This window comes from Leptodactylus fuscus, chromosome 5, assembly GCF_031893055.1.
Source record: "Leptodactylus fuscus isolate aLepFus1 chromosome 5, aLepFus1.hap2, whole genome shotgun sequence".
Taxonomy (NCBI): Eukaryota; Metazoa; Chordata; class Amphibia; order Anura; family Leptodactylidae; genus Leptodactylus; species Leptodactylus fuscus.
Genome location: NC_134269.1, coordinates 118,113,980 through 118,129,138, shown reverse-complemented (window position 1 = coordinate 118,129,138; position 15,159 = coordinate 118,113,980). Strand labels below are relative to the sequence as shown.

At 39.6% G+C, this 15,159-nt stretch overlaps 1 protein-coding gene across 1 annotated transcript in view; it reads left to right on the top strand.

Annotated features, from left to right (window-relative positions):
• Positions 1-15,159, top strand: part of COG5 (component of oligomeric golgi complex 5) — a 192,878-nt gene that overhangs the window by 12,611 nt on the left and 165,108 nt on the right. The window contains exons 4-6 of the mRNA XM_075274097.1: positions 539-593; positions 675-744; positions 1,581-1,701. Coding sequence (XP_075130198.1) covers positions 539-593; positions 675-744; positions 1,581-1,701 — 246 coding nt within the window. The remainder of the gene's footprint in view (positions 1-538; positions 594-674; positions 745-1,580; positions 1,702-15,159) is intronic.

The following is a 15,159-nucleotide window of genomic DNA, read 5'->3' as shown; positions in this document are numbered from 1 at the left end:
GGTCGTGTTACAAATCCTCATCCTAAAAAGACTAGATCAGGGAATATTGTCACCAAATATGGAGGAGCTCTCCCGTCCCTCTAAGGCACCACCAGCAGGTATCTTGGTTTGAGGGGTCTATGCTACACTTACATTGTATGCTGAAATCTTTATTTCAGTTGGAGAGGATATACATCGTTGCCAGACACCTCAACAACATGTCTTAATCTTTCTCCTTGTCAGGGACTCTTGGGTTGCCTCTGTATATGATAGATTTTTGGCTGAACTTTCATTCATTTTGGCCAATATTTAAAGTATTCCTGTCTTTTTTTAAAGTGTTGTCATATGGCTAAGATATACTATCCCTTCATGAAGTGCGAAGGTCTGCCCTCTGAAAACCCCACTGAGATTGTGAATTATTTTGCCTTGATCCATCGAGATTGATTGGTATATTGCAAGTGTCTTTTTCAGCTCTATCCAATTCTGTACATTACATAATATCAATGTATGCTCTGATCATTTAGTGATTATTATAAATCCTACTACCAATTTCTTTTAGGTGTTCTTCAGATGATGCAGACTCGGATTGGAGCGCTGCAGAGTGCCATTGATAGGTAGGGGTCATTCATTATTATTCATAATAAAAAGGCGGCCATATATAATGCAGATTGAATAACTGTCTTTGACCTTTGCAGAATCAGAACAAAGATTGTAGATCCATATAACAAAATTGTATCCCGCACTGCACAGCTGGCACGACTTCAAGTAAGTACATGACATTCTACATAAAAACTGAAAGCTTTTAACCTGGTCATACGCACAAGACAGAAATCCTAAAGGGAGTACTGCTATAGTGTCATTTTACAGTATTTTCTCTCTACTGCCTGATCTTGCATTATCTTCAAGGAGATATAAGTAGTATGCAGGGTGTTACAGTTGCCAAGGCAGCCATACAACGCCCTAGGAGTCTCTCTTGCATGGGGTCTATTAATTAGAATCAAACCCGTACCGAAGACTCCTCAGACATAGTAGGGTTGCCTTGGCAACTATACCATCAAGTATGTTACCTGAGTGTCTCTACGCCAGATGTAATAGTGATACTTATAAAATAGCTGGCTGGCTGCTTGATATGCGGCAATGCATTCTGACTTGTATTTCCATACATTATATGTGCACCACATGACAGGAGCTTAATGTAAAGCACTTCATACAGATTCATCACAGACGTTTGTCTTACTTCATTGGCTGCGCACTGTTTAGTTTTCACTATTTTAGAATTCAGAGACTAATGCAGAGAATTTCCTTATAAATATGAGACAGTAGCACTGTTCTAGGTTATATAATGCCGGAAATATTCCCCCTCCGCCTCAGCTTCACTGCATTATTGGAGCCTCTATCCCCCTATTCCAGTGAAGAGAGGTTAGGGAAACCAGTGAAAGCATACAGAACAGAAAGTTGATTAGAAGACAGGATTTCTCTGAATGGAGCCAAAATAAAGTAAATTACAACATCTATTAATGTCACAAATGTTGCCAGATAATCATAAGTTTCTGTACACTTTAAGTGTCTGCTATAAATGCATTAAATGTTTTAATTTCCAGTCTGCTTGTGATTTGCTTCGGAGAATTATACGTATCTTATATCTCAGCAAGAGACTTCAAGGTCAGCTGCAGGGTGGTAGCAGAGAAATTACTAAAGCCGCCCAGAGTTTAAATGAGTTGGGTAAGTTCTGTACTTTTTGCTTCTCTATAAAGAACATGAAGAATGATTTGTTCCAGTTAAAGGGGTATTCCGACAAAGACAAACATGTTGAAATGCATCATTGATTGACCAAACGAATATTTTCTAATTTTACCAGACTGCTTGTGGTCACCATTATATCTGCTATGTTTTAATTTTCCTCGAATGCAGTTTGTTTAGATCTCTTGAAACCAGACACTACTTCTTTGTATGATTCACACATTTTCGGATGAGGTATTTGGCAGGCACATGTCCACAATAAAAAGTGAAGCTGAGTGAGTACTGGATATCTTGCCTGTGCATAATGCTTACTGACTGCTGGCCTGTATAAGATCACCTCAATGAGCAGGAAGGCCTTTTACTGTAGGACATAGACTAAGATCTAAGAAGGCCTACAAGTAATCCTACACGTGGAATGGTTACTTTATAACAAACAGTAAAAGTTATTCATAGATAGTTGGTGCAACAACTTTTTCCAACTGGATTATCAGGATCTGCCCATTCCCTCTTTTCCCAGGAAATGGAAGTATTAGGTTACCTCATTCTTTGAATAATGTGCTTGTCAAACCGAGCTATACTGATCTTTACAAAATCTCAAGAAGCCCAAATATATGGTTTGAGGCGCATCCCAGTTCTTTCTGTTTTTAAGGCAATTCTGTGATGCTCTCCCAGTGTTCACTCCAGAGTTTACTTATGTACCGTATATATTTGTAGATTATGTCTCTGCTTGAGCATTGTGTTGCTTTTGTGTTGCTTTGCACAAGCTACATTGCATTGTATTTTCAGTAATTTAGTATCCTCAGTTCACTCAGTCTGTGGAACATCATATGACATTGGCACGTAGATTCTGCTTTTTATTCTGATTTCATGTTCATTGACTTTCTTGGCATTCTTGTTATGAATTTTGTGTAAATTCCCTTACCATTGCATGTTTGTTCAGCATTACTTATTGTACCACTGGCCCTTTAAAGGGATTCTATCATTAAAACTGCATTTTGTCTCACTAACACGTAAGAATAGCCTTAAGAAAGGCTATTCTTCTCCTACCTTTAGATGTCTTCTCCGCGCTGCCGTTCCGTAGATATCCTGGTTTTCGTTGCTATGCAAATGAGTTCTCTCGCAGCACTGGGGGTGGTCCTCAGCGCTCAAACAGCACTGGGGGTGGTCCTCAGCGCTCAAACAGCACTGGGGGCGTCCCCAGTGCTGCGAGAGAACTCTCCAGCGACTCTGGAACACCCTCTCCATGACGTGTTTTTCGGATGGCTTCTTCTGACTTTAAAGGGGACGCATGCGCAGTCAGCCCTGCCATGCTCGCAGCCATTTTCTTGTGGCCGCTTACACAATACACTCTCTAAAGGTAGGAGAAGAATAGCCTTTCTTAATGCTATTTCTACGTGTTAGCGAGAAAAAAAAAATGCAGTTTTAACCCTTTCCCGACATCCACTGTAATAGTACGGCGCATGCTGGGTGAGTAACTATGGCAACTGCTATAGCTGCTGGTGTCTACTGCTAGGCATTAACTTCTCCGGCGGTCAGAGGCGCCACTTTCCCTGTGGCACATGGGCGCCGCCATTTTCTTTGTGATCGCCGGCACCTGGCGTAAGCTCCGAGGCCGTCGCCACGTTACTATGACAGCCGGGAGCCTTGTGAAGGCTCCCCGGCTTGTCATTACATTACTTCTATTGCAGGCTATGCTACATAACCTGAAATAGAAGTGCCGGTATTTTGTAATGCATTGCATTAGTGATCAGACCCCTGGGGTTCAAGACTCCCTAGAGGGTCTAATAAATGCAAAAAAAATTTAAAAAAATTAAAAAAATATAACTGCGACTTTTAGAAAAAAAATTTTTTAACACCGTTTTGGAATTTTTTTAAGGGGTTAAAATGTAAATAAAACCATATAAATTTGGTATCCCTGGAATAGTACCGAAACACAGAATACAGGGGACATGTCATTTTGGTTGCACAGTGAACGCCGTAAAACCGAAGCCCGTAAGAATGTCGCAGAAATGCATTTTTTTCTTCAAATTCACCCTATTCTGAATTTTTTTCCAGCTTCCCTGTACATTATACAGAATAGCTAATGGTGGCATCATGAAGAAAAATTTATCTCGCAAAGATTAAGACCTCATATGGCTCTGGGAGCGGAGAAATAAAAAAAGTTATGGGGTTTAGAAGGAGGGGGAGTCAAAAAAAAAAACAAAAAACGAAAATCAAAAAATGCTATCGGCGGGAAGGGGTTAATGATAGAATCCCTTTAAACCTAAAATGAAATGCATCTTTTGTTTTGGAGCTGTTACTCAGTCTTCGCTTATTCGGTAGGTGTCAATGCTGAATTAATCTCAACTGCTGAGATTTATAGACACATATTACATAAATGATGGATTGCCATGGTGATGTGAAACCAAAATATGTTCACGAAAATAATGCATAATGAAATCATCTTGACGTCTGTTACTCTGAGATATTCACAAGCCCCCTAGAAATGTTGTTGGCATTCTCTACTTTTTTTATCTTGAAGTTAATGACCTTTTTTTATCAATGAAAAACATTAACAGACATAACTTATAACACATGTTTAGTGTTATAAGCATCGGGCAATGCAATCTCCCTTTAATCACTTGCCTTCTTAGCAATGAAGCAGCTGTACATATGAAGCAGTTGTATTTTGGATTCTATATGTACACTCAATGACAATAAAATCACATCCAGATATGATTGTCGAATTGATGCAAAATTCAGCATGCAGCTATGTCTCCGGCAGATGTCTAAATTATTACTGGTGTGGTCTGATTAAACCCTACGTCTAGGTACTTCCCCCAATGCCCTATAAAAAGGCTACTTTTGTGTAATTTACCTCTTGACAGATAGTTGACTGCTAGACTTGCCTCTTGCCTCTACGATACACTAGAAGACATTTTGCCCACTTGACAGACTTTGTGAGGTTGTGCATCATTAGATTGAATGAAGCAGGTAATTTTGGATTGCTGGCCATCTAGGTTGTTCTGACCCAGTTACTGGGAGCAGTGTTATGTGAGGGCTTTCACACACAGTGAACAGGTTCTGGATAGCCCAACACAGACCACCAGTATAAAGGATCACTTGATCCACAGTTTCCTAAAGTCCTTTATCTAGGTAGTGGTGGTAACTTTATGACACACTCATGTCTCTGCTTGGACCATTTTCAGGTGTTTATTAGAAGGAAATTTGGCATCTGAACACCCATTACATGTCCTGCCATTGACAGCCGGCCACCGTCACCTTTGTTTACAGTGGTGTTATGAACAAGAAACTTGGACTACTAAGAGTTGTAAACGTATCATTATTAGTGATCCAGGTTCTGTTTGGGATCCAGCGACATTAGGCTTGGGTAATGGGGCCTCCTGGTGAGCGCTTCAATCCTTGCTTTGCTGTGGAACAACACACTGCACCAACTGTTGCTGTGATGGTGTGGGGAGCCCTTACATATGACAGTTGGTAACCTCTAGTAATGATATGAGGGACAGCGATATGTGTAATACATCCTGCAGCTACATATCTTGCTTCTCATAGCAGGGATTCCAACTGGCATTTTTCAGCAGGATAATTCTTACTTACACACACAAAAGATGTTTCGCAGGAATGTCTTTTTTTGCCAATCCAGCATTTATGGGACCGGTTTGGATGCCATTTTCAGCATCCTTCAGGTATGAAGGATCTACAGACCCAGCTGCAACAACTGTCAGCAAATGTGCCATATGATACCAGACAGAACTTGTATGCCTACCTGTATACATGTATGTCATCTTGTAAACAAACTAGATGCAGCCCAGTAAGGTGCTAGAGCCGCCTAACAATTGTGTATGACTAAATATCCCCATGTGGCCCTGCTACATTACAAGTAATGCAGGCTAATGAAGTCACAGTACGAGCCTGGAGTTGCCACAACCGCAACTGTCTAAATTGAACCAAATTAACAGAACAGTATTAGGCTTAATTTTTGTGGGACACATTGTACTTTGTGATGGTATCATTTAATAATCCATATGACATACTGGGAAGCTGGAAAAAAACCTCAGAATGGGGTGGAATTAGAGAAAAACTGTATTTGTGCGAATTTCTTTCTAGTGTTCACAGTGCAACCAAAATTACGTCACCCTTCTATGTTTACGGCAATACCAAATTTATCTAGCAAGCATACCTATTGTGTGTTTTACTTTATTTTTATATCTGATCTAAAGAATAAGAGAGGTGATTTAAACTTTTAATGTACAGTCCTATGAAAAAGTTTGGGCACCCCTATTAATCTTAATCATTTTTAGTTCTAAATATTTTGGTGTTTGCAACAGCCATTTCAGTTTGATATATCTAATAACTGATGGACACAGTAATATTTCAGGATTGAAATGAGGTTTATTGTACTAACAGAAAATGCGCAATATGCATTAAACCAAAATTTGACCGGTGCAAAAATATGGGCACCTCAACAGAAAAGTGACATTAATATTTAGTACATCCTCCTTTTGCAAAGATAACAGCCTCTAGTCGCTTCCTTTAGCTTTTAATCAGTTCCTGGATGAAGGTATTTTGGACCATTTCTTTCTACAAAACAATTCAAGTTCAGTTAAGTTTGATGGTCGCCGAACATGGACAGCCCACTCTCAAATGATCTGAAAACAAAGATTGTTCAACATAGTTGTTCAGGGGAAGGATACAAAACGTTGTCTCAGAGATTTAACCTGTCAGTTTCCACTGTGAGGAACATAGTAAGGAAATGGAAGACCACAGGGACAGTTCTTGTTAAGCCCAGAAGTGGCAGGCCAAGAAAAATATCAGAAAGGCAGAGAAGAAGAATGGTGAGAACAGTCAAGGACAATCCACAGACCACCTCCAAAGAGCTGCAGCATCATCTTGCTGTAGATGGTGTCACTGTGCATCAGTCAGCAATACAGCGCACTTTGCACAAGGAGAAGCTGTATGGGAGAGTGATGAGAAAGAAGCCGTTTTTGCACGTACGCCACAAATAGAGTTGCCTGAGGTATGAAAAAGCACATTTGGACAAGGCAGCTTCATTTTGGAAACAAAAATTGAGTTGTTTGGTTATAAAAAAAGGCGTTATGCATGGCGTCCAAAAAGAAACAGCATTCCAAGAAAAACACATGCTACCCACTGTAAAATTTGGTGGAGGTTCCATCATGCTTTGGGGCTGTGTGGCCAATGCCGGCATCGGGAATCTTGTTAAAGTTGAGGGTCGCATGGATTCCACTCAGTATCAGCAGATTCTTGAGAATAATGTTCAAGAATCAGTGACGAAGTTGAAGTTACGCCGGGGATGGATATTTCAGCAAGACAATGATCCAAAACACTGCTCCAAATCCTCAGGCATTCATGCAGAGGAACAATTACAATGTTCCGGAATGGCCATCCCAGTCCCCAGACCTGAATATGATGAACATCTGTGGGATGATTTGAAGCGGGCTGTCCATGCTCGGCGACCATCTAACTTAACTGAACTTGAATTGTTTGTCCAAAATACCTTTATCCAGGATCCAGGAACTGATTAAAAGCTACAGGAAGCGACTAGAGGCTGTTATCTTTGCAAAAGGAGGATGTACTAAATATTAATGTCACTTTTCTGTTGAGGTGCCCATATTTTTGCACCGGTCAAATTTTGGTTTAATGCATATTGCGCATTTTCTGTTAGTACAATAAACCTCATTTCAATCCTGAAATATTACTGTGTCCATCAGTTATTAGATATATCAAACTGAAATGGCTGTTGCAAACACCAAAATATTTAGAACTAAAAATGATTAAGATTAATAGGGGTGCCCAAACTTTTTCATAGGACTGTATGTATATTTCTTATATTATTCCCCCTAGAGGTCTTGAATAGAGATGAGCGAGTACTGTTCGGATCAGCTGATCTGAACAGCACGCTCGCATAGAAATGAATGGACGTAGCCGGCACGTGGGGGGTTAAGCGGCCGGCCGGCATCAAAGCGGAAGTACCAGGTGCATCCATTCATTTCTATGGAGCGTGCTGTTCGGATCGGCTGATCCGAACAGTACTCGCTCATCTCTAGTCTTGAACCCCAGGGCGTCTGAATATTAATGCTATGTACTGCAAATCCTAATGCATTGCAATATATAGTGAAATCCATATACTTTTATAATAGACTTCCCAGTACCATCCTCCATAAAATGGCAGTGCCTACCCATTGCTGGAAAAATGGTGCTTTGGTCAGGTTTGATGGCTATGGTGGACGCTCTGCTCCTGACTCCCACCTTGATGTAAATTTATGTAATGGTATGTTATGGAAAGGTGTACCTTCCCGCACCATTACGTACTATAAAGCGTCTCAAAGTTATTGCCACATAAAATAACATTGGAGAATGGGACAATGACCTTAAGACTTTTTTTTTGTTGTTGTGTCCTTAAAGGGTTAAAGGCCGACATCCGCTGTAATAGTATGTTGGAAGGGGTTCAGCCAAAGAGTTTTCCCATCTCAGAATTTCAGCTCGTCTCCCCTTCACTTTGTTATTTAGCTCAGTCCTCAGCATGCTGGTAAATGGCAGAGTTATCTCTGTATTTACATCGAGAGATAACAAAGACACTGATCAAGAAACTTTTCTAGCACTTATGTGGGCTCAGCAGCTGAACGCATTATGCAAAGAGAAGAAAATATAGATGGGAACATGGAGTTATTAAGTTGTTATATATGTTGATATCAATGTTCATTAAGATTTGGATCCACACAATATAAGAGCGTAATACCACAGCCTTGGATTTAGGTGTTGGTGTGAGGACATACAAATACAGGAACTTCTATCCGTTTTGGTTGTACTTGCTCTATACCTGGAGAACTTCTTTTTTTCTGTATAATAAGCTTTGACAGAACCGTGACGTGATGTGACAAAGCATAATCCGCATGAAGGTAGAATGAGCAGTTCCTTGCCCTCTGTCTCTATATTAATTGCGTTTGGGATATTTAACTATTGCAATGGAGTGTTAATACAACAAATGAGTTGACCACTAGGTACATCTCTTTTTATAACTCTACAGTTTGCCATTAACAGGTTTGTGCAATATAATCTGGCTGCACATCCTCAATCATTTGCACTAGTTATTCTCCTTGGATTGGTCGATGTATTGGAATTATAAAGCAAATAATTTTCAGTCTTTTAATCTTATTCTATACACTCTTGTTACTGATATTTGTATTCATAAATTCTATTGTGCGGCATGTATTATATAGTATGGCTTTGTACATCCATGTGATACATTGGTGTAAAGAAGTAACATAAAGTACTTGTAATAAACATATTGTATGCATTTTATTGGACAAAGAAATCACACCTTTTCTAGCAGTTTTATCCCGACATGGTCTTAAGGGTAGGTATCCATTAAACACGTTTCCTATCTGAAAGATCTGTGAAGCTTCCATCTAATCTACACAGATTCTGTAGCTGTGAAGTCTATATCCTAGATTAGATTAAAATGCTAATAGTAATGCACATGGATGGGTGACAGTGCTTTTAAAATATGTCTACCCATAAATATAAATGGATACTGGAGGTGATAAAGCTGCTTCATAAATAAAAATATCATATACCCTTTTATTTAATTGTGGAAAGAGTGATCTATTGAAACACTATATATTATATGAGGTTCTTTACACATAAGCCATTCTGCTAGCGTAAACCATTTTTTGCTCTTGCTAGCAGAGTTCAGCATTGAAATTTTGTCAGAAGACATTTTCACATCCGTATTTCCAAATTTCTCAGTTGCATCCCTCATGAGTTTTAATGAGTTTATAGGGTTGTCCAACACTGGATGTTGATGACCTATTCGTTGGATAAGTTATCAGTATCAAATTGTAGGGCTCCGACACGCAGGATCTCAGCTGAACTGTTACACCTCGGATTGAGCATGAAGCAGATAGCTCCGTTCTCTGTGTAGTGGCTGAACTGAGCAACTGCAGCTTAGCTTCCATTAAAGTGAGCTGACCTGCAGTAACATGGTCTGGTCACTACACAGAGAACACAGCTTTCTCCTTACAGTTCCATTCTTTGTGTGTGAAAACAGCTGATCGATGGGTGTTCTGGGTGTCAGACCCCAAGATCTCTTATTAAACGATCTGTCATTAGGTGGTTTCCAAGTTTAATTTCTAATGACCTATCGTCAGGACAACATACAGCTAATGTTTTAGCTCGGTATGTCTTCTCAGAGGGCAAAGCCACTGACCCTTCCCCACATGATTGATTTGCTGTATATTGATTGTTGTTTCTGAATCTCACAGGCGGTCAGAGTAGGCTGTTTCTGACTGCACAACCTTTGTATAAGGTAAATGTATCTAGACAGAAAGAGATGCCATATAATTACATTCCATGTGAGTTTAGTTTTTTTTTCTCCCTCGTTTCCACACAATCTTTTTTAAGACCTGAGGATTTTATGGGGAGACATGCAGTTGTCACCAGAAATTTTGATAATGGATGCTCTAAATGTTCTCTAGTGACGGATATACTTTAGGTTTATGACTAGCTTTATGCTACTGGTTTATGACTAGGTTTATGTTTTTATAGATGCTAGTGCACCATAGGCTTCCTGCATTTTTCAGTTTTTTTTTTTTTTAATATATATTGAAAAAGATTTTTTGGACACAACCCAGCTTACATGACCAGGAAATGTGAGGTCTACTTCAATGCTCAGAATCAGGAGTGGCCCAGGAGGGATACAGTGTATGGAACTGGAATCAGACTGCTCTTTCCACTGTGTAGTAGCTATTCTGGATTACTATTGTAACCCGAGTGTCTGATCAATGATATGAAATTGGTGAGTTATTGTTAGTATCGTCATTCTCTTTCGCCAAAAGTGTAAATTATTGGGACAGATCGATCATGGCTTGTTTAATATATTTCTTTCAGAATGTGATATGATTTGACAAGGTTTGGGAAAAAACTGTGTCTACCATGACCATATACTTTTTCAGCTATTACGATTCAGTTCCCTTAAGCAGATGGTGCTAAACCACATTACCACACACAGCCTATGGAGTGGCATTATTTTTGGAACAAAGTGGCTATGTTTCTATAATACTGTATAACTTCTTTATAGCTATCTTCATGTAGGACACTCCATTACAATGTCCATCTGAAATCGGTCAACAAAAGAGTCCTGCACGCACAACTTTTTTTTGTCTGCTGCTCTTAGTTTTTAAACAACAGATACCCAATGGACCCTATGACAGTCAATGGGGTCTGCTGGGCTCCATATGTAACCACTATGTAACCCATTGTTCTAACCCTCTGATGGACCAGAACAACAGAGAACTAACACTAATGTGAACTTGGCATAAGCTGTGTTTCTGTCTTTTTATATACAACTTTGCATGGGTATATTTTTCATTTTTTGTTTGTGTACTGGCCCCATAAGAGTTGGCATTGGTCTTTTTTGTATGACATTTGTGTGTAATTTAAATAATTTTCAATTCATAAGAATGCTGACATCCAGTATGGCAGTCCAGTATAGGTATAAGCTATTTATGGCTGTGTTGTTATGGAAACCTGGTAAATGAAATGTGAAGTTATATTGGCTGATACACGGCATAAGACTGAATATTTAAGGACCTGCGATCTGCTATTGACTAATACAGGTCATAAATAGCTCGGTTGCTATGGAAACCTTGTGTAAAGCTGTTTGTATGTCAAGACTAACGAACCTGCGGGTATCCATTGGGCCATAAATGTCATGTGATCATGTGTATCTCAGTTTGGATATCAGTGAAAAACCTGCAATTGGTTGCTATAGAAGCCTGGAGTAAAACTGTGTTTATGTGACCTTGTGTAACAGTGTCATCCACTTCGCCCAGCACATTTTAAAGCTGACCTTCAGCAGTAAAGACAAATGGCTGGGTTGTTATGGAAACCTGGAGTAAAGCTGTGTGCATGTGGAGAGTAAGCGCCTGCGAGCTTCTATTGGCTAATACAGGACATGTGACCATGTGTATGGCAGTTGGAACATGAGAGAAAGACTTGCAGGCTTCTATTAGCTAATGCAGGTAATTTTCTGTGAATACTTTATCTCAGGAACGGTATGTCCTAGAGAGCTGAGACCTGGTCTAAAACCTGCCCGAACTTCTGATGTAACTGTGTGCCAGTTGTTTGGTCGTGCATGAGGAACAGACAGACAGAAACTCCTTTATATATATATATATATATATATATATATATATATATATATATATATATGAGAAGAGATATTTAAAGGTTTTGTGAAGGCATTACGTTTTTTTTTTTTTTTTTTTTTTGTTATTATTGAAACCTATTTTTTCCACTCTATTTAACACTTCCAAATGTCTTGAGAAGTCTTAGCTAATTCCCCCACAATTTAGCAGCCTTTGTAACACCCGCATCCTCTTTGCACCTAACAAGGAATTGGTTTTCTGCTTGGTTGGCTCAGTACAATTTGCACTAATCTGCATATAAAGTCAGTTATTTAATAATCCAGAAATCATTCTTGTAATAAACAAGCAAACAACTGTATCAGTGTAGTTCTTGTGCATTTAGTAAGAAATTATGTTTCGTTCTATAAATGTCTAAGCTGTTTATTTCGCAAAGTTTGTAGTTATGTTATGCAAGAATAGAACCATTTGACTATTTCTGTATCTCAGCTTATATATTGTGTATGTGCAGTTGGTCATTAGACAGTAATGGGGGCCCTTCACTGATATTAGTTGGGGAAACATTTGTTGCATTTCTTCATTGGGATGATTTATACAAAAACTCTTTAAGGCTAAGGCCCCATGTTGCAGAAACGCAGCTTTTTTGGTTGCAGATTTTGTTGTGGTTTTTTGAGCCAAAGCCAAGAATGGCTACAAGAGGAATGTGATATATATATATATATATATATATATATATATATATATATATATATATCTATATAATGTATTTATACTTCGCCCATCTTCTCAATCCACTACTGGCTTTGGCTCAAAAACCCACAACATAATCTGCAACAAAAAAAGCTGCGTTTCCGCAATGTGGGGCCTTAGCCTAAGGGCTAGTAGACATGGGGGGAATCCGCCTCAAGATCTGTTGCCAAAAATGGCTCCCATTGACTTCAATGGGAGCCGCTTGCTTCTTTTTTCCACTAGCTAGTACTGGAAAAAAGAAGTGAACTGCCGTATCTTGCTGCGAATTCCACGGTTGAATCAGGCAGCATGAGACTTCGGTCCATTCATTTGGGCCTAATCCATCGCGGAATACCGCAACAGGATGCCAGTGCACTGGAAGTTCATTCAACTCCGTGTGAGCTAGCCCTAAGAGTATATATTGGCGAAAAAAATCTTTGTTTCCACAATGTAGGACCTCAACCTAAAAGAGTGAAATCTGTGGCATAAATTCCATTTTCAGTTTTTAAAGTCCCACCACAAGTCTGTTTCTGTAGATTTTTTTCAGCAACATGTCGTTGAGATTTTTAGAGGAGAAAAATAGGGGAAAAAAAAATTTCAGGCAAAAAATGGTAAAATATTTAATATGGGAGTTGTAGTTTTGGAACAGCTGCAAGGCCACATTGACAGGTGACCCTGCAGCTGTACGGGGATGTATAGGGCGTTTTTTTTGTGGGGCCAGGTGTAGATCGGGCACTTTCAGACACAGGGATACCTAATGTATATGTTTCACAGTAATGTTATACTTTTATATGTATTCTAGGGAAAGGAGGTGAACTTTTATTTATTTTATTTTTTATTATATTTTTTTTAAGTGGTTTTTTTTTATTTTTTTACTATTTTAATATTCCCCGCCTAGGGGGCTTGAACCTGCAATCATTTGATTGCAAGTCCCATAGACGGCAATACAAGTGTATTGCCGTCTATGGGAGATTCTATACATTACTATCGCGGAGTGTCATAGACCAGCCGCGATAGTAATATATATCTATGACAGGCCTGGGAGCCTTCATTAGGCTCCCGGCTGTCATCGGAACAGGTCGGCTCCTGCGGCCTCGCCGTGCAGGAGCCGGCCTGCACACTGAAGGTATGTGGCCGGTGGAGGGGGGGGGGGCTAACTGACTGTCGGGACCTGCGGCAGTCAGTTAGGAGGAGCGGATTTACAGCATGCCACTGCTGGTTTTCTTCAGCGGCAGGAACGTGGCAATCCGCAGGCCCCGGCAGCTAAGACACTCCCCGGCATCTGCTGTAATAGACCGGCGGATGCCGGGGAGTGTCTTAGCTGCCGGGGCCTGCAGTATTGTCACACTCCTGCCGCTGAAGAAAACCAGCGGTGGCAGTAGCGCGGCCATGCTGCAAACCCACATTCAGACTATAAGACGCACCCTCATTTTCCTCCGAAATTTGGGGGAAAAAAAGTGCATCTTATAGTCCGAAAAATACGGTAAATCTCAACCACTTTGCAGGGACTGTAAAGCACTACATCTATTATGAAAGCTTTTACGCAGCATCCAAAACACAACATTTCTGCTGTGACCTCAGTCTTGTGGCTCAGTTCAACAAATTTGATATAAGCTGGTTTAACAAGTATTCTTTGGTGTATTTACAACTACAAAACTTCATATCATGAGAGATTCTCTATTACTGTATAAGCTATTTTATATTGCTTCAATGTGTCATGAAAAGCATAATGCTTAGGGAAATTGGTTACATCATTTATCATATGCTTGTCCCCAGATGGAGTTTTAGTCATTAGATGTGCAGTCCAACTAATTCTTGGCGGAGTATCTGTGCTGTATTTCAAAAATCTTCTAGTTAACTTCAGGATGAATACTTATCACATGCCTACAATGCATAGAAGTAATTCTTAGTGCTATTAGATGCACATGCAAAGTATGAACAGTCATACACGTATACCACTGCATCAGAAAACGGCGACTTCCACTCATCAGCCCTATGTGGAGTTGTCCTGTGTTCTCATTTGCATCACCATAGATATAAGGTTACCAAGTCTGATGTTGAGGTCACCCTGGGAATTTTGTTAACTTTAGAACACTATTTAAATAAATTTCATATGATATGAAATATATTATTACAAATTTGCATATTCTGGCTAATGTTTAAACATTGTTTTCTGATGTATTTTATCTAAGAACGTTGAGTTTATTGAGTTATTCAGGGGTTAGTTCGTATACAGTACCCCACTCCCCATGTTGGAGCATCTCATTGAGGGTTGGGGAGAATTTCTCTTGCTGCCCTTTCTAGATTCCAAGAGCAAACCACTCTGTCTTGACACTTCCTCAGGATAAATGAGCCTCCGTGTATTTTAGCGGCCAATATTGTTGCATTTGTGACTGGTGTAACATAGAGTGTTGATTTTCACGAAAATACAGCTACAAAGCAGAAAAAGAAAGACATCTTTGGAAATTATAGAAACGGCTCTACAAGGTACTGTCATTGGTTTGATACCGATTTTCCTGTTGACAGACTCCCTTAAAATACTGTGTGT